The sequence below is a fragment of the Salvia hispanica genome, chromosome 3 (assembly GCF_029641045.1).
Source record: "Salvia hispanica isolate PSC_SH4W2 chromosome 3, Shi_PSC_v1, whole genome shotgun sequence".
Lineage (NCBI taxonomy): Eukaryota > Viridiplantae > Streptophyta > Magnoliopsida > Lamiales > Lamiaceae > Salvia > Salvia hispanica.
In genome coordinates this window covers 11084764-11109962 of record NC_142694.1, presented here as the reverse complement: position 1 = coordinate 11109962, position 25199 = coordinate 11084764, and the positions used below count along the sequence as shown (strand labels likewise).

The 25199-nt window shown below is 38.6% G+C and overlaps 3 protein-coding genes and 1 non-coding gene across 6 annotated transcripts; 1 reads left to right on the top strand and 3 right to left on the bottom strand.

The window, feature by feature from the left end:
• Nucleotides 1-1631: 1631 nt before the first annotated feature.
• On the bottom strand, nucleotides 1632-4497 carry LOC125199075 (protein TUNICAMYCIN INDUCED 1-like). Its single transcript, XM_048097239.2, has 3 exons — nucleotides 4227-4497; nucleotides 3769-4116; nucleotides 1632-2547 (listed from the first exon to the last, which is right to left on the bottom strand). Exons 1-3 carry the CDS (start codon nucleotides 4359-4361, stop codon nucleotides 1720-1722), a joined length of 1311 nt encoding a protein of 436 aa, XP_047953196.1. The 5' UTR covers nucleotides 4362-4497; the 3' UTR covers nucleotides 1632-1719.
• Nucleotides 4498-4688: 191 nt separating this feature from the next.
• On the bottom strand, nucleotides 4689-4762 carry TRNAV-AAC (transfer RNA valine (anticodon AAC)). The gene has a single exon. It is a non-coding gene; the product is annotated as a tRNA-Val (tRNA).
• A 9067-nt stretch (nucleotides 4763-13829) lies between these two features.
• LOC125211070 (uncharacterized) lies at nucleotides 13830-15428 on the top strand. The gene has a single exon (XM_048110755.2). It carries the CDS (start codon nucleotides 13911-13913, stop codon nucleotides 15285-15287), a length of 1377 nt encoding a protein of 458 aa, XP_047966712.2. The 5' UTR covers nucleotides 13830-13910; the 3' UTR covers nucleotides 15288-15428.
• Nucleotides 15429-19332: 3904 nt separating this feature from the next.
• Nucleotides 19333-23384, bottom strand: LOC125212995 (uncharacterized). 3 transcript variants are annotated; one of them, XM_048113320.2, is made up of 5 exons: nucleotides 21649-23384; nucleotides 20704-21522; nucleotides 20547-20626; nucleotides 19831-20095; nucleotides 19333-19752 (listed from the first exon to the last, which is right to left on the bottom strand). In XM_048113320.2, exons 2-5 carry the CDS (start codon nucleotides 21458-21460, stop codon nucleotides 19484-19486), a joined length of 1371 nt encoding a protein of 456 aa, XP_047969277.1. In that variant the 5' UTR covers nucleotides 21461-21522; nucleotides 21649-23384; the 3' UTR covers nucleotides 19333-19483. The 3 variants fall into 3 exon arrangements, with proteins under 3 accessions (XP_047969277.1, XP_088923304.1, XP_047969279.1); XM_089067178.1 differs by having other exon boundaries at nucleotides 22917-23384; XM_048113322.2 differs by having other exon boundaries at nucleotides 20704-21506; nucleotides 22917-23384.
• Nucleotides 23385-25199: the final 1815 nt, after the last annotated feature.

The window sequence follows — 25199 nt, the reverse complement described above, 5'->3', positions numbered from 1 at the left end:
CTCAACTTTTGTGGGCTTTAATGTAGAAAACATTAATGATTTAATTCGGATTTGGACGTTCTCTACTACCTATTTATGCTTGATCGCTTCACATTATATTTTATAAAGAACATGGCTATATTACAAAACCAGAATTATTGAGAGATGCCAAAACATTGATTTTTTAAATAAAAATAAAAATTCATATCAATGTATGTTAGATAATTTTTAAAAAGCTGTGCTCAGATAGTTAATACTTACTACTTAAATGAGAAATTGATTCGTTCTTTTGTTCCGATTCAAGTGAGACGTTTCATCTGCCACAATAATTGGGAAAAATGTTTACGAGTTAAATAGAAAAAATAATACTAGAAGAAAGAATAAGAGTTTATTTTTTGGCAAGAGATAAAATGAGATAATTAACTTGGGACATCACATAAAGGAATATGAATCAAGTAACTTGAGCCATCTGAATAGCATATTTACAAAACCAGCATATATATATATGATAATATGAAGGTGATATCATGGTTATGGACTTTACAAACATTTGAGTCATAGATGGAGGTCTATACCACAATGAATCCAAATTTCAACATGACTTTTTTAGAGGAAAATTTCAGCAGGGTGAGATAATGATTGGTAGGTAGAGCTAGACATGCATGTCATAATAGGATGAATCAATTAAATGGACATATTGTATTGTTTATTTGTTTATATTTGATTAGCCAACAAATAACCCACGTCAAGATCTGAAGTCCCAAATCTTGGTATTTGAAGGCCTCCTCTCTAACGGGCCACTGTGTACCCTGATTGAATCCCCTCACAAACTGTCGGGCCGGGGTGTGGGGGCGACCAGGGTGACCGCATCACCTTTTTTTTGCTACAATAAATAAGGGAAATTATGAAGTCTTAATTTGCCTGAAAAAGTAGATTTTCATTCTGTGGTGCACAGATTGTCGATTCTATCAAAGTAACTATACTACTAGTATCAATCATTTTGCTTGGTTGATTAACAAATTAATCCTACGTGGAAGGCTAAGTAACGCTAAATTTGTCCCGACGAAACCAAAATGGGAAATATATGCATAAAACATTAGTAAAAATATGAGACTTTGGAAAAAGAAAAAAAAAAACTAAATGTAAATCGTGTTTTATGTATGTGTGAATATCTATTCAACACCTACTGGCCGATTTGATTCTGATCGGGTTTGGACGTAAGACATGCTAGAATATTGAACCGTTATGAACCCAATAAACCGGTCCAGCTCGACCCGGCCTGAATCAGCTGCCGATAAATCGGTTTTTGATCAATTGTTTAGAAATTATCCATTTTCCTAAAAAGCAAATCATGGTTCTCAATATCATGATTTGAATCTATAATTTTGATTTGTTATTAGTTAAGAATTAAGATGTTTCAATAATCTTATTTGAATATTATTAGACATTTGAGCTTAATTGTGAACTTGTATGCATGTTCTTGTTAGCACTATATCAGTATTTTATCTGATTCAGGACTTGTATTTGATAATTTTTTTAGTTTATCATTCACTAAGTTTAATTTTTTTTTTATAATATATATACTTAATAAATATATATAGGGATATAGTACGGTATTCTGGCTTGATAAATAGTTAGACCGGTCTGATCGATTGAGCAATAAACCGCTATATTTGACGGTTCACTTGCCGGTCTGTTTTTAAAAGCATTTATATTAACACAAAATATGATCACCATACTTCATAGAGCAAATGGAGAAGAAGGCTGGTACACTACAGGAACCTTGGACATGGTCGTGTTGCCGGTCATGACATTCTCCGCGACAGTATCCTCTCCGATCACCGGATCGATCTGCACCACCCTCTCCGGTACAACCTTGTTCCCGTCCACCTTAGCCAGCACCTCAAAATGCATCCTCACAGACTGTGGCTTCGTCCTCCACTCCGGGAAACCAGACATATTGAATCCATCGCTTTGTCCCGTCTTCTTCTCGACCACAAAACCCATCTTCACAAAAGTCTGAGCCGAAACATCCGCCTTCACAAGCTTGAACGAACCCTCCTTAGCCGCTTTGGGACCCAGCACGGACGACAGCAGAGCCTCAAACCCGACCAGGTTAGAGTTGGAGCCATCAATGGATGTGATGGGCCACATTGTGCTGAAGCGATCAGGCGCAAGAAGCGCAGTGGCTTCACTTTGGAGATCAATGGCTGTGCTGCTGGATTTCACGGATTTCCTCTTTGATGCAGAGGATAGCTCGACGAGACCAGGAGCGAGGCGCTTTAACTTGAGCCGGTTGTTGGATGAAGGCGATGAAGAGGTAGGGGATGTGAGCGATGTTGGTCCAACAATGCGAAGGGAAAGAAGAGGGCCGTCATGGGATTGGGCGGCATTGCGTAGCCACTCGGCTAGAGCTAAAATACCTGATGCAAAGTTACTGCTGGTCCGATTAAATGGCAGCGGTAGCTCAATTGGATGACGCAAGCTAACGGATCGAGCACCCTTAACAGTGACTACGGCACCATCTGCTAGAATCACTTTCTTCAGCACACCGGCATCCACGTCATGCTGCATCGAAGAACAATCACTAAATCAGATAAGAGAAGCAAAGCAAATTGTTTTCCTAGTTTCCCTCTTCACATATAGATGTGCAATTCCAGATCACCATACTCATACACAAATTCAATTCCAAATACAATTAAATCAACCTATGGATTCATACATTATATGGTAATAGTGCCTCATAGTCTACCCAAGATTGATGTACTAAAGAGTTTGACACTTTGGAATACTGTTAGCTGTCAAAACTGAAAGATACATAGTCTACTAGTAGCTAATATCATTCCTCGAGCACCATACTCAACTCAATATAAGAAGTAAGAAGGTCGATTTACCATAGCCACAATCAAATAATTACATTAAACTCTAACAGAAAAGCATTAAAAGAAACTATCCTCAACACTCAATGATCAAGAACAAAATATACAGGCAATGACATCCATCGACATCAAACAGAAAATCCTAAGTTGAAAATGGATCTCCACTCATCATACTCATATAAAGCAAAAGCTGTCACCATACTCATAAGTTCAATTCCCAGATATAATCCATTAAACGGAAATCATGCCTCATAGTCCTATCAAGATTGATGGCGCTATTAAATGATGTTAGCTATCAAAAGTGAAAGATAGTGAATATCGTTCTTGACGCACCATACTCAACTCAATATAAGAAACAAGAAGCTCAATTTTCCAAAGCCACAATCAAACAATTATATTCCCTCAGAAATGCACTCACAGAAACTGCCCTCAACAATGTACAGTAATTCTTGCGTTGAAAATGGATCTCCACTCATCAGTCATATATAGCAAAAAATGTCACCTATAGATGCACAAATCCAGATCACCATACTCATAAGTTCAATTCCAGATACAATACCTATGGATCTATGTATTTAACAGTAATCGTGCCTCATAATTCCATACTACCTCTCAAGAATAATTACTAAAGAGTTTGGCACTATGCAATATAACTTTAGCTGTCAAAAGTGAAAGATACATCGTCTACTACCAGTCATATCGTTCCTCAAGCATTATACTCAACACAAATAAGAAGCAAGAAGCTCGATCTTCCAAAGCCACAATCAAACAAATACTATATGAAACTATAACAGACAAGTATCAACAGAAACTGTCCTCAACACTCAATGATCAAGAGCAAGAACAGGACAAAAACATACAACCAATGACATCTATCAACATCAATCATGAAACCTTAACTTAGACTTACAGGTAATGAGATTCGCATATCCTTGGCATCTTGAATCCAAAGCTCCATTGGGCCAGCCAGCTGGAAAGGGGCAAGAACAGGCAGATTATCATCAAATTTCTTCGTCTCCACTAAACCGTTTTCCTCACCCAGCCTAGCCGAATGCGCTGTTTGGAAAATAGGCAAATCCACGTATTCCCAACGATTCACATCCTCCAAAAGCTTAAATGGCATTACTTTATTATCAATCTCCACATCGAATTCATAAGCTACTGACTTTCCCATCTGTGCGTCCCTCAAATCAAACCCAGATATCTTAAATTCATCAGCCTGGAACCCTAATCCCTTCACAATTGCCTCCTTCAAATCCTATTACCATCACCCAGCAAATTTAAAAACCTTATAAGCAAACCTAACTTTATGCATAAGAAAAAATTCATCGCAAGAGAAGAGAATGTCGAATTGCATCAGGTGATTACCGAAATTGCTTTGGGGTATGGTGGATTGGAGGAATCATGGGTGGCAATCAGAGCGGCCGACTTCGAAACCTGAAATCCAATCACAACCAAACAAAGGAATGCAGCCAAATTCAATGATCGAAACCTTAGCTCCATCGAGAAGGTAAGATTACGAAATTCTGAATGGAAATCAAGGGCCTAATCAATTGATTGGCTGATGAAAATTGTATTGAATGTATTGCAAAGAAGAATGAAAAGATGGAATTTTTGCATTTAAAGTTTCTGTTTCTCGATATATTTCGATGCTTCTAGAGCTATATTTCATCGGTAGAGGCATGACGTGGAATTGAAGACCAATAGGAATTGAGTTAGTGATACGAATGGTGATATTTTATTGGTTGATTGACGTAGTTTTCGGTTTGTGGGACCGGTCGGGTCGGGTCGGTCAGGTTTTAAAAAATTTAAAATTAAATAAAAGAATAATGGCTTCGCCCGGACTCGAACCGGAGACCTTCAGTGTGTTAGACTGACGTGATAACCAACTACACCACGAAACCATTGTTGAGAATTCCTCACTTAGTAATTAATTTAACAGTAGAAAATCGAAAATTGGTAATGTGTGGTTTGAGATCTATTTAAAACAATTTGCTTGATACCCGATCAAGTGCTTGGACATAAATAGCGATTTTTTCTATTTTAAAAAATGGCATATGATGAAAATCGATCCATTTAATTATTGAAACAGTACATGGGCTAAAATAGAGATGGAAAGATTAAATAAAATTTATTCAGGAAAGCCTTTGTTATTTTAATTAAGTAATTACTACTTTTCTATTCGATGAGAAAGACAAAAATGTTTTAATTGTCTATTTTCACTGCCGAATGGTGAAATTGAGAGAAAAAAGAAAGGCATTTGCTCTTGTGATATGTTGCGGCCCATATATATGGTGGCCCAATACTTAAGGCCCAATACATGTGACCCATCTCTAACCTGAGAGGTTCCTATGTGGTTTAGGTATGGTCGTGGTAGTGACTACAGGTTCGTGGCTAGATCTAAGGTTTGAGGTCCGGTGTTGATATTTAGTGGTTTTGTTATTGTCTTTCTTTGAGATCTTTGATACTCCATAAATGTGTATCACTAAAAGCCTTCATCTTTATGCGATAATTGAGCCTAAATAAATTTGTTTTTTTTTTTTTAATTTTATATCGGTTCAAGTCTTAGATCTGTTTTGTTTTTGTTGTATAGTTTCTGGCATTGTATCTTGTGGAGTAATTATTTTTGTCGTATGTATGTAGTATGTTATTTCTGAGGTCTCGATAAATAAATAGTGAGTATTGCAGATATAATCCTTAAACTCTCACGTACTCACACACACACCATGACACACCTAAATGAAAATAAAATATAGTACTACTATATATTTGCATGAAGCAATGCACTGTGTTAAAATTAATGTCTAACCCCATTCACGAGCCACGCTTAAATTAACATCCATGGAGTATTCAGTGAATGTAATGATTGAGATTAAGCATTTGGATTTTGGAATACACTTTTAACACTTGCTTTCTCCAATGAGAAATTAAGTTCTTTACTTAATTGATCAATGCAAACATTTTTCTCTCTCCAATTATTTGTGTTCCACAAAGCTTTCATAGGTTATGATGGTTGATGAGAATTGAGAACCACAAAGCCTCAATGATTTGAACATTTATACTATTACTACTTTGTTCAAAAAAAATAATCTAGAATTTTTAGTTTTGATCATTCACCAAAATTACTATTCTTTCGGTCTCTAAAAATTTATCATCTTTCACTTTTATTATTTATGATGGTGGACCTCATATTCCATTAATTCTTACCTATTCAAATTTTATTAAAATTAATACTATATAAAAATAAGATTTGCATATCATTAACTTTATCAACCTATTTTCCATTACATCTTTGAATCTTTCAAAACTCATACTGAATTAAATGATGACAAATTATTAGGAACGAAGGAAGTATTTATCAATTTATATAGGAGTAAATTTCTCTATTTAATTATATCAAAATGGCCGGTTAGAAGTTGATTCCCCTGCTAATAGTTACATGTCTGCGATTCCATCATTAAATATAATATCCAGACTTAATTTTCAAGGCATGATATCATGGGAACTGATTTTTATGTTCGTCGTGATGCATAGTCGTCGGACTAAATCTCAAATTACTTTAGTTTAGTGAAATCAGATAATATTACTGTATTATAGAACAAGTAAGAATTACTACTAAATGAAAATTCGATCTCTATAGACTGTTCCTGCCACAATATTAAGCAGACATCTGTGGAATATCAAATATTTTTCTCTTAATCATTACTATATAATTATCGTTGATTTGCTACTTCGATAATCTTGGTCAGAAAAATATATGTACTGTCCTTCAATAGTTCAATAGTTTATGAAGCCATTTTCTGACTACCCTGATCATATTACTGACTCTGAAAGATGATAGTTGGAAATCCTGCCAAAACATTACCTTACACATATTTTTCTATTTATTTAATTTATTTATTATAATAGTAGTATAAAAATTTACTATAAAATTTTGTGTGATCATATATTTATTGACCAAAACATTTTTATTAAAATCACTGCACACATCACATAGAAATTCTGTAATATGATGAACCGCCTAAGAGCATCCGCAATGGTCGGCTAGCGACCGGCTAGCCGATTCGTCGCGCTAGCCGATCGGCTAGCCGGACCATTGCAATCGGCGAGGTCGATTTCGGCGAGCGGATCGGCGTGGGCTGGCCGATCACTCGTCGCTGGCCGAAGCGCTAGCCGATCGGCTAGCCGCCATTGTGGAGGCCCGATCGGCCAGCGCCGATTTTCAATTTTATTTTTTTTTTAAATCATATATAAACGCGATTTCCTTTTCATTTTCATTTGCACCACTTGTTTTAACGAGTTTTCTCTCTCTCTAACTTTCTGTACAAGAGCATCATCGAGCGATGGATCACAACAACGAGTCCCGTCCGGCGACGAGCGGATCTCAGACTCCCACAGTACCCGTGGGATCTAGATGGGGGCAGATGGGCCCGGGGTTTAACATCCCTTGGAATCAGATGATGGGGATGATGGCTGGTGCGCCGGGGAGGGGGGCGATGGGGGGGTACCTGGGGGGTATGCCGTGGAGGATGCCGGGCGGCGGGCAGTCAGCGCCCGGGTGGAGGGGTATGCCCCAGATGCAGCAGCAGATGATGCTGCAGCAGATGATGGGGATGATGTGGCAGGGGGGATGCCGCACGGTATGCATCCCGGGATGCCGAGGGGGGGGGGGGGGGGTGCAGGGGTCACCGGGAGGGGACGCGGTATATCAGCCCTCGCTTGATTTTTTGACGGCTTCGTCTCACACGTCGACCCCGGTGGAGACGCAGTTCTCTGGCGATGACCTTCTGTCATTGCATGATATGGGGATCGATCTCGGGGACGATGATACTCCCGTTCCAGCGACGCCGGCCGCGCCGAAGAAGAAGACGAGGGGGAGGGGGAAGGGCAAGGCGGTCGGCGAGTTATCGCAGCCCGCTGCCACTGGCCGGAGGAAGTGGACGGAGGATGAGTACGCCCGGGTGGCCAAGGGGTGGTTGGAGGTGTGCGACGATCCACTGGTTGCGAACAACCAGCGGGTCGTCAACATATGGGCGAAGATCAGAGCTGCCTATAAGAGGCACTGCCCGCACGGGAAGGACTTCAGCAACGAGGAGGTCCGGAAGGGGTGGGAGCGCACCAGGGCCGCGGTGGGCCGTTTTGCGAATTTGTACGCCTACGCCCTCCATCAGCTCAGAAGTGGGCAGACTGAGGACGACGCCCGGAGGATAGCCGCGAGTCAGTTCCCCTTGGAGGGGAAGTATAAGGAGTTCACCTTCTGGGAGTGCTTCTTGTTGTTGAAGGACTCCGAGAAGTTCCGGGCGGGGTGCGACGCTGGGTGGCCGAAGAAGTAGCGACTTAACTATAGCGGCGACTACAGCGGCAGCAGCGGCGGATCCCACGACCTCCCCCCGGATGCTGAGGAGTTTCCATCCCCTCCTTCATTTACTGGTCGCCCCCGCCCGGTTGGACAGAAGCGGGCGCAGCGGGCTGCGAGGGGCGGATCCCCCCTATCGCCCCGCGAGGTCCAGTCCTCCGCCCTCCCAGCCGCCCCACTCGAGTACACTCTCCATTCGCGTAACCAAACGCGGGCTCAGATGTTACAGGTCTTCCGAGAGTGGAAGAACGCCACTGACCCTACGGAGAAGAGGTTTCTTTACGAGATGCTCGAGAGCATGCGTGCTGATTTAGAGATCGCGAGGTCATGGCTGGGGGGTTCCGACGTGGGCTCAGATACCACGGGTGGCGGCAGCGGCGGCGGCGACGGCGGCGCGACGACGAGGACGACGGCGACGGCGACGGCGATGAGGAGTAGAGAGTGGCGGGGCTCGTGTGTTGAAGACCTTTTTTTTAAAAAAAAATCATGTACTTTTTTTTTAAAATCTTTGTACTTTTTTTTTAATGGAATGGATTATTTTTCCCGTATATGTGTCGTAAATTTAATTCCGTATTTTAATCGTAATTTTAATTCCGTAAATGTAGTATATTTTGAATTATTTTTATTGCGGCTGGCCTATGGCTGGCCTAAATCTGATGTGGCAGGTGGTATTTTTAGTGTTGCTGACGTGGCAGGGGAGAGAATGACTGGCCTATGGCTGGCCTAAGCACCATTGCGGATGCTCTAAAGGTACAAATAAAACTTCACTGTAGTATACAGTACGTACCTCAATCAAAGAATGGGATTAAATGTCAAATATTCACGTTTCATACAATTAATGGGGCAAACAGTATAACTTATAATAAACTCATAATTGAAATCTTGATTTGCTCTTAGAATTATTAATAGAGGTCCATCATCAATTGAGATTTTTTAGGGTAATTGGGAAATGAGATGCAATATCAGCCACTCATTTTTATTAAATGATCATTTTTGTTAAATGAGTGATCCAGATTTTGCCATACAAAAAATGTTTTTGAATTAATTTATTATAAAAGGGTAGAATGGTAATTTCATATTATAATTAGAGTCCAGCCGCTGAACGCGATCCACGAGCCCTAATTCCTTGCACATTTTGAATCCTTTGTAAAATGCATAAATTTTCCCCAAATTCCCAATCGAATTGCTGCAGAATTTTGATCAGCCGTCTTCTGCCCTTCCAATCGGAGCTCCACGGTGATTTGTTTGATCAATTTCATTCAGCCGTCGAAATCGGTGTCAATGCTGAGGACGAAGGCGTCGTTGGCGATTGGCTACACCGACTGCACGACCTTCCTGCCGGTGACGCTGAGGAGGAACTCCTCGTCCTTCGCCATCAGGTACTTGCCGGAGCAGCTCCGCGCCCTCCACCGCCTAAATCGCGGCCGCGGAATCCGAACGATCCTGGAAGACGGAGGCGCCGTCGGGGTCGGCGGTTAGGTGTTTCTCGTGGCGGCTCTTCAGCTTCATGGATTTGGCTTTGCTGAAGAAATCTATGGCAGAATCAGAATCAATTCGATTTATTTTTATTTAGGGGAGCAGTGATCAGTTTCTTAACAAAATACATTTTGATTGGTGGTAAACGGCGGAAACATCCAGCAAAGGGAATTGGAAATACATATTTTTTTATTAATCTCGTCAACTAATTATGCAATTCATGTCAACTATACACATATAATGTCAATTATATGTGCAATCCATGTCAACTACATATATATTATGTCAACTACATATATCATAGTATGTTATTCATTTGTTGACATAAATAATATAGGTTGTTGACATGAAAATATTTGTTATTGACATTAATTATTTGTAAAATGTTGTTGTTGACATAATAGTTAACATAAATAACGTTTGTTGTTGAGATCGTAGTTGACATAATGCCTCTATAGTTGACATCGCGCGAAAATGACAATTATATCCTCTAGTTGACATAATGACTCAGTAGTTGACATTGCGCAAAAATTATGAATGAGTGGCTGAAAATGCATCTTAGTTTTTAATTAGATAAAAAAATATCAATCTAACCAGACCCACAGTAGGAGTAGTATATAATGTACCGTATATTATGGGTGCAGTTATATACTAGTGATCGTTTTATTATAAATAATTTAATCGTCAATTGGTAAAATTTGAGTTGAGATGTTATTATGCACTAGTATGGTACAGGACCGATAATAATTAATACTAATAATATTATTAGTTATAGTGTAACAATGATCTCAAGATTCAGCTGTGATAAAAATAAAAGAAATTGAAAATCAAACATATAAAACCAAATTTTAAGCAAAGACTTATCTACACGTCATTAGATATATTTTTTTATTATACATATTCTGGCTTGGAGACAAACCACGATTCACAAATTCATATGGAGTAATTTATTCGAAAATGGCATGGTAAAACAAATGAATACGGTGATGAATAAAGTTTCACTGCAATAGTTAAATTTTGAATTCATAATTAATAAATTTAATAAATACTACTAGTATTTAAAAAAACAATATTTTATTTTTTAAACAAGAGTAGTATAGGTAATATACATTTTAATATCCATCCTAAAGTATATTCTATTTTCCTCAACAAGGAAAACGTCATGATTTATGACTTCAGAGAGTATTTGATTTATAACTTCAGAGAGTATAGGTAATATACATTTTAATATCCATATAGGTGTTTGATGTGGACTAATCTGGTCCCTTGTTTTTAAAATTAAAATTTGTAAGTATTATTATTATTATTATTATTATTATTATTATTATTATGTACTTAGAGTTCCCATATACCTGCGAGGTTCGAAAATTGAGAGTGAACTGTGGATTCGTGTTGTTCATCGTGCTTGATGTTCCTTCATTTAATAATCTTGGTTGTCTCCCTACTAAAACTACAAATATTTTATAATTTTATGCAGCTAGTAAATTTTTCTTAACGATAAAAGTTAACTTTTTCATGTTCCTTTTCCTAGGAAGAAATTAGAGTAAGAATTTAATATTTTTATGAGCATATATATTGGACTATTTTTATTGTTTTGAAGGAAAAATTATGAGTAATGAAGAATACAAAAATGAAATTGTTGGAATTTAGATGTGATGCCTGTGGGTGTGAACTCCCAGTGAAAGCGTGTCGTGTTATCCCTTCATTAATAGGTGTTGAATATGCACGCCTTTCAGTCACGTCTATTTCTCTATCCCATATTTTTCGAATCCATTTTTTGTATTTTAGATTAATTTATTACTAGTAATTATGAAAACTAAACGCATAAGATGGGATTAATGAAGTCCTAGAAATAAGATTACAAATATCCGAGTATCTATTTTTATCGATCATAAAAACTAAACGCATAAAAAAAATACCATTATTGTTGCATAGAAAGTATCAGGAGTATTTTTTTTTTCCAATAAGGTACGTATAAGGATGATTTGATTTACAAGATTATCGAAATTATAATATGTGGAGTATTGTACTTGTATTTGGTTTATAAAATTTAATATCACAATCAATCATAGACCATATATCACAATCAATCATAGACCATGTATTCCTAATAATTAGTTATAGTCAGTTCTTCAACTAAAAGAATCTCACTACTAAATATTAGACCATATCTCATAATTATTTTGTCTAACAAATCGAATAGTCACATAAAAGTATATTACTATATGGTTCATGAAAAATACAGTCAAATACGTGTAAATTAATATGCTGAATCAATTTAGATAATTATATTGGTGTTTGTATAAATTATCTCCCTATTAAAAGTGTACATCTCCAAGTTTCGAAATAGAATGGACTGAATTGTTTGTGTCCTTTTCATTGATATTAATAAACCTGTCACACATATCAGGCCACAAAGGTACCCTAAACAAAATCACAAGATTAATGAGCCATACTTAATTGATAGTAGTATTTTGAAAAGCCAAACAAAAAAAAAAGAAAAAGTTACGCCTAATTCATTGATTTTTTTTTTCTTATGGATTTTAATTTACTTAGATACATCCACGGGCGGACCCAGTAAAGGAGAGGGGAGGGCTTAAGCCTCTACCCAAAATAATTTTTTGGTTTTTTATACTTCTAATTTTTTGAAATTTTTGGAAAAAATGTCTTAAGCCCCTACTGTATGAATGTTGTTGGGGACTAAATTATTGAAAATTGATTGATTAAAGGGGCTGAACTTACCTGAAAAAGAAAATTTACAGATGAAAACTAAGAACTATGGCAGACGGCGACTACAGGAAGAAGAAGACTAACTCATAAAACATGATTAATAGAGTAAAAAATATTATTATATTAGAAAACTCCATTCAAAAAGTGCCGAGTTGTTATGCCTAAAGAAGCATGTCAAGTTCTTTATTTTAATAATTTAAAAACAAATGCTTATATATATATATATATATGTCTTCTTGCATTATTACCGCATAACATCAGTTTTTCTTTACTTTTTATTCATTTCTTTTTAATTTAACTGTTTAAAATATGCAAAACAAAAATATACTCTCCATTGGTAAAATTTATACAGGATTTTGTGATATTTTAATAATATGGTTTAGTTTAACATGTTTAATTTTAATTTAAGACGATTGGATTAGAGATTTTTTTTATTTTAATTTTGAGTTTGAATCTTGAATTGAATATTTTAAATTTGATTTAAGTCATATCTGCTTCTATAATTATTGTATAGCAGCATTTTCATTTATGTATAGGTTTAGTTTTACTAATAAAATATTTATGCATTTTTATAGTTGTTGTGCTTTTTATTTTTTTCATGATTACTATGTTTCATATCTACTCTATTCTTTTCTTTATAATTGAGTTATTTTTTCATTTTGGAAAGTTCTTTATAGTTAAGTCATTTCTGTATATAGTAGTAATTTTTTTTTATCTTTCTTACTTTATTCCCACTACTTTATTCACTTTTTACTTTATTCTCTTCAGTTTTTTTTTTCTCTCACTTACTTTTTTATCTATTTATTTATAACACTTTACATCCATTTCTTAAACTTCGTACCGAAAAGTTTCGCCTCAATTATGAGGGAACATAAAGAGAGTATATATTAGTATAAAATTTCTACTCGTAGAGCCCCTACTGAAAAAAAATTTTGCGTCCGCCACTGGATACATCCTTTAAATAAAGAATAATTTCGCTATTGAAGATTTGAAGTTCCATAAAGTGATCAAACGAACCTTTTTGTGTAATTTAAAATTATGTTTTGTTACATTTATTTTGTTATGAGTAGAAAATATCACCGGACTACACTTACATGGTTGTCACTAATTCTACTTTGTTTTAAGGGAGTAGTAACACTTTTAAAGTATTTAGTAATAATAATAAAAAATTACAGAACGATAGATAGAGGGACAAACAAAACCTCATTGATTATAAATATTGAAGAAAGTTTGATTATCTGAACTTATTAAATTAAAAAGTAAATTTATTGCTTAATGGAAATATATGGAATTCATCAAAGCAATTGTTATCCTCACCCGCTCTATCCACACAACGCGTCACAGTAAAACTCTGGGTGCACGGAAATGTATGTGCACCGTTATGTGAAGTTCTTAAACCTTGAATGGTGGAGCCACTTCACACACTCGCTAAATCTCTGGAAAGTGGAAACCCTCTCTCTCTCCCTCGCTCACCGATCACCACTGAAGTTATGGAAAATTATGCCTACAATTCCTCCTACCCTGAGTCCGGTAGTTCATCGCCGCGATCCCGAGAAATCGAGTTCGAAAATTCCGCGCCGTGGGAGGATCATCAGTCGCAGAATTGCAACAAGGTCAAGTTTATGTGCAGTTACGGCGGAAAAGTCAACCCGCGGCCGCACGATAACCAGCTCTCCTACATAGGCGGCGAGACGAAGATCCTCTCCGTCGATCGGAACATCAAATTCGCCGCCCTGCTCTCCAAGCTGGCCGCGCTCTGCGATTCCGGCGATATCTCGTTTAAGTATCAGCTACCAGGAGAGGAACTGGATGCCTTGATTTCGGTGACGAATGACGATGATTTGGAGCACATGATGACCGAGTACGATCGGTTGTTCAGGGTTTCGCCGAAGCCGGCAAGGCTGCGTGTTTTCGTGTTTTCGAACCAGACTCCGAGCCTGAACCCCTCGGCTCGGAGTTTCGGCTCGGAGGAGGCGAAGACGGAGAAAGAGCGGTTCGTGGAAGCGCTGAATTCCGCGCCGCAGCCTTCGGTGCCCGCGGCCGCCCCGCAGCAGCAGCCGCCGCGGAATAGCGTTGATTTTCTGTTAGGATTTGAGAAGGCGAATGCGAATCAGGCGGTGGCGGGGAGAGTTCATGAGTTTGAGGATCCGGTTATGATCGGGTCGGATCCGATCCAGAAGCACATTCAGGATCTACAGAGGCTGCAAATTGAGGAACGGCAAGGAATGTACAGAAGGAAGAGCGACGACAATCTCTCCGTCGGATCCGGAGGCGGCGAGTACAATAAACAGCCGGAGAAGCTACCTCAGGCGGCAATCCCCGGCGGCGTTCCTTATTGGACGGAGAAACAGGCTCCTACCGGAGTCTATCCTAATCCGGCGACTGCGAGCAACATTGGTAAAGAGCAACAGCAAGTTTACATGATTCCGGCGCCAGCAAACGCATACCCGGCGCAGATGATGAGGCCAGCCACCGCACCCCCAAATCAAGGCTACTACGCGGTTCAGAGGATGCCGGCAGAGGGATACCGAGAGCAGCAGCAGCCGATGTACAACATGATTCAGCAAGGCGCCGTGCCTCCTCCGGTAATTCAAACCATGCCGCCGCCGCAGCAACAGCAGCAGCAGAAGGTAGGGGGATACTCCGAGGGTTACAGGATGGTGGGGCAGGGGACAGCTGGCGGTGTTGGAATGGTGGCGGAAGGAGGATACGCGCCGGTGGCATACGACGGGAGGCAGATGGTCTACTCTGCGCCCGGCGGTGTGATGGCGCAGCCGCCGCAGTATCAAGGTGTGGCGGCTGATATGAGAGCGGCGGCGGAAGCAGGGGCCAAAGCTGCTGCCAAGGCTACGCAAGCATCTGTGTGATTGAATTTGAGGGTAAGCGTATCAATAACTTGAGTTTATTAATGCAATTTTATGTCGTCTTTTATCGTTGTTTAGTTATTGAGTTTGTCACCTGAACTGAATTCAGAGGAGTAGTATTTGTTGAACTGCCAATTTTCCTCTTGTTCTCTTTGTTTGATTTTCGCAACATTTCTGTTTTAGATCTCCTTTTTGTGACCAAAATATTTTGATTTTGGTATATTAGCTCCCAAAGTTTTTACTCAAGTATAAAGTGGGAAATATAAATAAAGTTTGTTATCAAATAAGGAAACAATTCAATTAAACAGACGATTCGAAAATGAATACTACTACAACTCAATTTGATTACAAATTCTATTCGCAAGTTTGTAAGATAATTCACTAATTTACAAGGAGACAATATTATTAGCCGTAAATCGTAATTGCGGTAGATCGCCACTTTCTTTCTCAGTTCTAATAATTTCTTTCTTTCTCAGTTCTAATAATTTCTCATCAATCGCATTCCAACAGCACTCCAATTTCTAAACAGATTTAAAGTGAAAGTAAAATGTTATCGCATATTAAAGCGTTTCGTTCTTTTACTCCAATTTTCCAAATCAATAAAACGTTTACAAAGTTCAGAGATTTATGAAAAAAATATATAATGCAAATGATGGAGTAAAAGTATTCCGCTAAAGCCCTGTTCGGTTGTCCCTACTAAATCTCAAGATTAGTTTAATTTTACATTTGGTTGGTCATATTTTATCTCTGACTCAATATGATATTAAGTCCAACATGAATAGTCCCATTATTAGTCATCTAGGCCTACCCCCCTTCGACAAAAAAAAATAATCGGCCTCTATAATTGCTTAACTTTCCATATTTACCCTTTTGCTAAGAGATGGTTTGCAGGAAGAAAGAGGGAGAGAGGGAGGGACTTAGACTTCGATTTCATTTTTATTTGTTATTTTTTCCAATTTCCATTTTGTGTTATTTAAAATTGGTATTTTTATTTAATTTTGTCAATAGTTTGTGCAATGTAGTTATTGATTTGTAATTTATTTAATTTTGTCAATAGGTGGAATGTGATTATCAAACCTATTTCCTATAATATTTGTAAATTGGTATGATCTTAATTTTCTTATAATATTTTATTAAAATGTGTGTTTTTTTATCATATATTAATATATTATGCAATATGCCTACTTTTAAAAAAAATGACAGTTATAATAAGACTTCTTCTATTATTGAAGCATAAGAATATTTACAGATTTGATAGAATCGTAGTAATTTGTATTTGAAGTTTTGATAATTTAATATTGAAATATAAAAATAATAACATCCTTGCCAGATTATTATTTGAAAATGGAATTTAACATATTTTTGTTTATTGGAGCAAATTCATACATGAACGCAAAATATTAGACTCGATGATTAGGATAAGTATTAGAAGGGTATCATGGTAAATATACATCATCTTCGCATTCAAACTAAAAATGCTTTTTAAGGAGTATTAAAATTGACATTCCAACAAAACATCTTTTTTTAGTCTAATATTGAGTCATGGCTTATGCAAGATTATATCTTGCTACTATTTAGTCTTGCAAACCGAACACCACCTTTGTATATTATTTTTAGAGTAAAGGCCAAAACTGGTCCTGAACATATGGTCATTTTATGATTTTGGTCCTAAACTTTATCTTTTGAATATTTTGATCCTGCACATTTCAAATCGAATCACAATTGGTCCTCCGTCAATAATTCCGTTAATTTTATATCAGTCAAAGGGTTTAACTAATTTTGACCAAATTAGACCTTAGTAAATATTCAATTATTTCTTAGTTAATGAATAGTACATTAAATCCCCTGGAGGAAGTAGAGTGCGGGGGGGAGCTGGCGGTCGACGCAGCAGGTGAGGAGGCGGCGACGCGGGCCTCGCGGAGGAGGAAGGTGGTGGCGCGGATGACGGTGGCGGAGGTGGGAGAGGAGAGGAGGTCGGGGCACATAGGGATGATGCGGCGGAGGTCGGGGATGGTGAGGCCGAGGGAGAGGAGGAAGACGACGGTGGATTGGATTTGGGAGACGGGGGTGGAGAGGAGGGGAGGGTGAGAGTGGAGGCAGTGGAAGGAGTCGACGCCGAGGGAGTCGAGGTAGAGGATGATTTCTTGGATTTGGGAGGTTTGAGGCGTCGGGGGAGAAATGGGATTAGCAGGAGACTTGATTGGGGGAGGGAGGGAGATGGTTTTGGTTGAAGAAGGAGGGGGGAGGGGAGTGATGGCGGCGGAGGAGACAAAGACAGACACAGAGGGACAGAGATGCGAAGGAGATAAGATGAAGAAGGCGTGTGAATTAATTGAATATTTAGAAAAGTAATTAGGGAATTAATTAGTGACTTAAAAATTAGAATTATAAGTCTAATTTGGTCAAAATTGGGTTAAATTCGTTGACTGTTATAAAATTAATGGAATTATCGACGGAGAACCAATTGTGATCCGATTTGAAATGTGCAGGACCAAAAAATCCAAAAGATAAAGTTTATGACCAAAATCGTAAAATGATCATATGTTCAGGACCAGTTTTGGCCTTTACTCTTATTTTTATCCATATAAATACTAGAGATTTCTCAAATGAATAAATACTATACTCACAAAATTAAAGTGAAATTGTTATACAAACAAGGTAAAGGAAATTAGTATATAAAATTAGGGAGAGTTTCTTAAAAAAAGAAATAAAAAAAATTAATATATTTTATTTTATTCTATCTCTTTTTTTAGTTTCTCTTCAAATTATTCTCTTATATTTCTCAATTTGATAGTAAAAAATATTTTTATTTGAATATCATCTTCAACATATATGGAGAGAGAGGCCATGGGATTGAAAGACAGGGTCATTGACGAAGGTCCCGCCATTAAATTAATCAACCTTCTGGTTCAAGTTTCCTTCTATCTGGACCCACTTTGTAAGACTTGCATATTGTCCGATCAATTAAAACTCAAGAATTGGGTGTCTTTGAAAGAAAATAAACATAAGAATTGTGATTGTTTTTCATTGATTACAAATGACTAATTAGATTGGACTTCGTTGGTAGGGTCCTCCTAATATATAACACTAAAATTAGGATATCAGATACTTCTCTATTAACAAATGGTTATATTTCCTTTAAAATTAGGATATCAGGTACTTCTCCATTAACAAATGGTGATATTTCCTCTAAAATTAGGATATCATGTACTCTCCATTAACAAATACAACATTCGTCCCACAATAGGAGTTTACATTTGTCTCGATACGAGTTATAAAAAATATAAAAAAGAGTGAGTTGAAAAAGTTAATGAAGTAAGGGTCATAGGATAAACCTCGATGATTACAATAACTTCTATTTATTTTAATGCTAATAACTAACTTAATGAACAAGAAAATAAAAATATAGAAAAGATACTCAAATCCCTAATTAAACTAATTAAATAATGCTCGTATTAAAGGGTCCCACTTTTATTTATTAATTTCATAATAAATGTGGGTGAAATGGGTTAGTGGAATATGGGATTCAGTTATTATTTATAGTAAAAGTAAAAGTGGACATTTATTGTGGAATAGACTAAAATGACAAAAATTAATATTTATTATAGGACGGAGGTAGTAATTATATTTCCTTTATTATCTATCCCCAATAATTGGCTTGTTTATTTGTTTTAATACTGTTAATAAATAAATCTCGCATATTACTAACTCGTATTTTATTAATAGTACATAAAAATATGACTAACTACGCACTTAGTTTTACATTTTTTAAAATTGGAGTAGAGTTAGAGTAAGGTAATAAATCGCATAAGGATGAAATATTTATTTGTTTTGAGTAAGGGAAAATGGGAATAGCTAAGTTGAACACACTAACCTCATTCGTTGTACAACCAGGGCTATCTTCCCGTTCAAAATCAACAAGATTTTAGAATTCGAGATTTTGAAATAACTGGATTTTGATTTATCAGAACTAGAGCATTTTAGAATTAAGATCGTTCAATACTAAGCTAAATTACAGATTTCAAAACTAGAGAGAAATATGAATCAATCGAACCAACAACCCAAAAACAATAGTCTTTTCCGTCTAAAATGTAACTTAAATATTTTTTACAAGAGAAACAAGACAAATACTCCGTATGAGTTTTACCAAGAAAAGCCTCTATACAATTGAGTCAAACATCAGTCTAAACTTTGCAGGTCTAAATACGAGAGTACCCTCCTCTCTGTATTGGTTCGCCTCCCACCCCGGTTCGCCTAATGTAGGACTTATGATTAATGGAAAGGCATCTCCTCAGGGTCCGCGTCCTCTGCCACCCCATGATGTTGCTGTAGATCCCCGGGAAGAGGAAGCAGAGGAGAACCATCGCCAGCATCACCACGCATATCGCCACCACGTTGTAAAATCCATCCTTCAACTCGGGGTCATCCTGGCCCGTCCATGGAACCCCGCCCACGTTCATCCCAAACACTAGAAAACACATCCAATCAACGACACATATGAATTCGTTCTCAACCAACTTCAGTGGTGGATTAAAATCTATCATACCTCCAGTTATTATTGAGAGAGGCAGGAATATAATAGAGAGGAAGGACAGGTAGTATAGTTTCTTGTTTATCTGCTCCGACTGCCAACTGTCGAGTCCAGCCTGCAATGCTGAGACCCGGTTAGCTATGAACCTCACGTTCTCCTTGAGGCTCCTTATGAGGGCAATGAGCTCCTCCAACGCGATAATGTCCTCGTACGTGAACCAGTCTTTTGACCCACACTTCTCCTTCACCCGAGGGAACACTTGCTCACTATGCGCGATCACCTGCAGTTCCACTCCACACCATCAGAATTCATTGTTAGAAGACAAAACTACAACATCAACTCATCAAGAAAAGAGTCAAGTTTCCCAAAATGGTTATTACTACTAAGGCTTATGTAACTAGCCTTGCACTTAACAAGACAATATGCCTTTTCATTACACAATAGCATTCTCCTATAAACGAAAGACAATACAATGTAGTCTTTCAAGTTTCGCGAAATGGTTATTACTAAGGCTCATGTAATTAGCCTTGCACTTAATGAGACAATATGCGTTCTCATTACACGATAGATGGCAATTTGCATTGTCCTGTAAATGGAAGGCTAAATAATGTTCCTGAATCGATCAAGCCAATACAATGTAGTCTTTCACGTTTCATCGCTCTTTCAATACAATATCCCTATTTTCTAACATTTATCACTCAAGCATTTCTTCGAAACACACTTGTTTTTACCTGCAACAGCCTCTGCAGATCAAGATGCATTTTTGGGAACTTCTTGTCATCAATCATCTGTTGCTTCGAGTCGAAACCACCTAAACCAAACCAAATCAAAACCAAATAAAAAACAAACAACGAACCTAGATAACTTATCACAACAACACACACCTACCTCTGTCAAGCTCAAACTCTACAGAGTCAAGCTCGATCTCGAGCTTGGTCACCGTGTCCTGAAGATGATCAACATGTGTGTCAATTATATGCACAACGAGATTAGACACAGACCTAGGAACCGGATTGTCAGCCTCCTCCGAGTGATTCATAGTTAGCAAGAAATCCAAAACATGCTCCCTAATCACCATAGTCCCCTTACTACTAACACCATCACCACCATAATCAGAGCTCTCCACAGCAGGAATCTCATACAGCAGAGACTCATTAGCAGGGGAGAATCCCAACCTAGGCACCCTCCCTAACGAGACCGTGATCACCGAGTGCTCAGTAACCCTAGCTGCGATCCTAAATGTGAAATTGCTCGAAGGGGGGCCGGGGGAATTGACACGGAAGACGAGGGCGCCGTCGACGTGGCCGCAGAAGGGGCCGTTACTGGCCAGGGAGAGGATGTCTTGGAGCTTCAATGGAGGGCAAAGGACGTCGATTAGGTATTGGGCTAATTGGGAGATTTTTTGCTTTCCTTTGGGGAGCTCAACGTGGTACCAGCAGAATTCCTTGCCCTTGCCCTCTTTGAGGCTCCATTCCTGATTGTAGTAGCTGCCGTCGCCGTCGAAGATGTAGGCCTTGCGCCGCACCGGGTGCTGGGAGGAGTTGAGGTGGTTAACTTGGTAGCTTCGTGGCTGTGAGGATTCGCTGTCAACGTCCTCTGCGGAAGCTGCGCCGACGTCGTTTTGTTCGATTTCGTTCATCTCCATTTTTGTGTTCCGATCAAAATCAAATCAACCCCATTTTTGTCAATTTCTGTATGGAAATGCAGCTTCAAAACAAAACAATGATGATGAAATTATTTTAATTTCGTTGTCTCACATTGTCAAAATCGATATCAACGTGATTTTTGTTTACAATATTCTTTCAATCTCTTGGATGCGAAGATGTGACTCACCGTAAAATAGTAGCCGGGAATGAGGAAAAATTCAATCTTGAAAAGTTTTAGGGAAAAAATGAGGGGAGGTTGAAGATAATTGTTAGACGGTTTTAAAATGATAAAATTGAAATGATGTTATTGTAGAATCATTGTGGAGAATAGTGACATGAGATGCTTGTGATGAATTTTGTAACAGAATCTTCCTAAAAATCTGCAGAATTAAATCTGTGCTGCAAACTAATTAAATTGTTCCCTTGCATGCACCATGTAGGGATATTCAATCTTATTATAAATTTTATTTTGTCATTTGTTTTAATACTTCCGCAACCAACACTCATATAGACTATACACTACTGAAAACTGTTTAATAATGAATTTGACTTGTTATAGCATTTGACACAACTTTAATGTTTCAGGTAATAAGTATAAAACTTACAAATTGCTACTCCCTCCGTTTCGCCATAGTTAAGGCGAAACTTTTCGGCACAGAGTTTTAGAAATGAATATTGGGTGTGTTAAATAAATTGATAAAAAATAAGAGAAAGGAAAATGCAGAGAGAATAAAGTAAGAAAGAGTAAATTAAGAAAGAGAAAAAGATTACCATATATAGAAATGACTCAATTATGAAGAAACTTCCTGAAATGGAAAAATGACGCAACTATGAAGAAACGGAGGGAGTATTTGAATTAAAGTTTCTTTAGAAAATTGTCATAATGAGTTTCATGGAGTATCCATTTGATAGGATCCTGTTTTCCGCCATTGTGGTTGGATAAAAAAAAACAAATTTATAAATCGTACGTATATCCTTTTGAAGGATGACCTTACATAGTACTCCCTCCAAAGTATTACTGATAAATACTACTCTCTTCGTTCCACTTTAGAAATCTCATTTGAGTTTGACACAGATTTTAATAAATGTAAAAGAAAGTTTGTGAAAAAAAAATAGTGAAATGTGGATGGAAAAAAGATAGTGAATCCTACTTTTATACTCCTATATTTGTTTTATAATAAAATAGAGTAAAGACCAAAACTGGTCCTGAACATATGACCATTTTATGATTTTGGTCCTAAACTTTATTTTTTAGATTTTTTGGGCCATTTCAAATCGGATCACAATTGGTCATCCGTCAATAATTCCGTTAATTTTATAACAGTCAACAGATTTAACTCAATTTTGACCGATTAAAGCTCTTACTTATGATTTTTAAGTCACTAATTATAGCATTAATTATTATTCTATTTATTACTCCTATAGAGAAAAAAAATAGAGATATTAAAACAAAACCTGTGATAACATCGAGCTGAAGAACATTGGAAATTTGGGGGCCAGAGAAAGAGGACTGCCCACTAATCCCAGGCATTAGAGAGCGTTCCTCCCACGATGAGGTACAAATAATCGGTCCAAGAACCCGGCGCCAGCCCGGCCCCGTAATACCCTAAACCCTTCCTCCCAAGAAACCCTAATCCGGCTCCCGTTTCTTCCCAGCGAAGCCATATCCACCACCAAGCCGCCGTGCGCTGCCGCCTGCCCCCTCACGGAGTGGCCGTGGCCTCTGGCCGCAATGCCGAACGGGGTGGGGCACTCATTGGACAGCCTCACGAGCTCGACGACGTCGTTTTCGGAGGAAGGGTGCAGGACTGCTCGAGGGGGAGGGAGATGTTAGGTAAAACGTCGGGAGGGAGAAGACGATCCATTTTCTGGGAAAAGAGAAAGAATTTGTTGAAATTTCAATTTGTTATTTTAATTTCCATTTGTTAGAAGATGATTTCTTTTCAGGCTAATGTTTAGTATATTTATTGATTAATATATTTGTTTTTTTCTATAGGAGTAATAAATAGAATAATAATTAATGATATAATTAGTAATTTAAACATCATAATTAAGAGGTTTAATTGGTCAAAATTGAGTTAAACCCGTTGACTGTTATAAAACTAATGGAACTATTGACGGAGGACCAATTGTGATCCAATTTAAAATGTACAGGACATTAAAATCTAAAAGATAAAGTTTAGGACCAAAATCGTAAAATGATCATATGTTTAGGACCAATTTTGACTTTTACTCAATAAAATATGAATGTAAAAAACTTAGTGGACGGGAGACCTATTACCATTTATGGAATTTTCATACCAAGGTCATACAATGGGACACCAAGAATGATAAATTGAAACTCCTAAGAGCACTCCCAATGGTGCCGGCTAAAAGTCGGCGTTTTTTCGCCGTCTATCGCCGACCAATGGGAGAGGTCGGCGATAATTCGGCGATTTTTCCTCCCGTTTTATCGCCAATCGGCGAAAAATCGCCGGATTATCGCCGACCACTGTGGGCGATAATTCGGCGATAAATATATTTTTTGTTTTTTTTTTTTAATTTCCCCCTATAAATACACACCTTCTCTTCATTCTCTCTCCATCCTCATCCATTTTCTCTCTTCATTCTCTCCTCATCCTCATCCCTTTTCTCTCTTCATTTATTTTCTCTCTCTCCATCTATATTTAATGAATTCTGAATCGTCTTCTCATTCTCGGTCCGACGAGGAGATATCTCATTCTTCTTCCGAAGAGGAGGTACCTCCCGCTCTCACCGGATGGGATGTCGCGGGTTTCGCCAACAACCCAGTCAACAACTATATCTCCCGTTTCATACAAAGCGAGCTTGCTCGAATGCAGCAGCCACCCAAACGGCCAATCCGCAGGCGGCGCCGATACATCCCCCGCGACCACGCTGGTGGGCACGATCGGCTGTTCGCCGATTATTTTGCTGAGGAACCACGTTATCCGGCAGATGTATTTCGTCGCCGATTCAGAATGCGCCGCTCCCTCTTCCTGCGCATTGTTAATGCGTTGTCCGCGCGTTACCCCGAGTTCCGGCTCCAGCGAGACGCCACAGGGAAGCCCGGTCTATCGCCCCTGTAGAAATGCACTGTTGCCATCCGACAATTGGCATATGGAGGGTCCGCCGACATATTCGATGAGTATCTGCAATGCGGCGAGACGACTGGCAACGAGTGCCTGAAGAATTTTTGTCAGGGCGTGCGAGAGATATTTGGGGAGCACTACCTTCGCTCGCCGAACGCAGCTGACTGCCAGTTCCTGCTGGATTGGCACTGGAGGAGCCACGGCTTTCCGGGGATGCTCGGCAGCATCGACTGTATGCACTGGCAGTGGAAGAACTGCCCAACCGCGTGGCGAGGCCAGTTCACTACCGGCTACAAAGGTACGCATCCCACCATCATTCTTGAAGCCGTTGCCGACCAACGGCTTTGGATTTGGCATGCTTATTTTGGTATAGCCGGGTCGAACAACGACCTAAATGTTCTCAATTCCTCGCCCCTTTTCAACGAGCGGGTCAACGGGTTAGGCCCCTCCATCGAATTCACGGCCAATGGCAATGTGCATAACATGGGGTACTACCTGGCTGACGGCATCTATCCGCAATGGCCCGTGTTTTTGAAGATGATCAGATGCCCAGTCGGAGATAATAGAAAGTATTTTGCCCGAGCGCAAGAGTCTGCGCGCAAGGATGTGGAGAGGGCGTTTTGGGTGCTCCAATCGCTATTTGCACTGG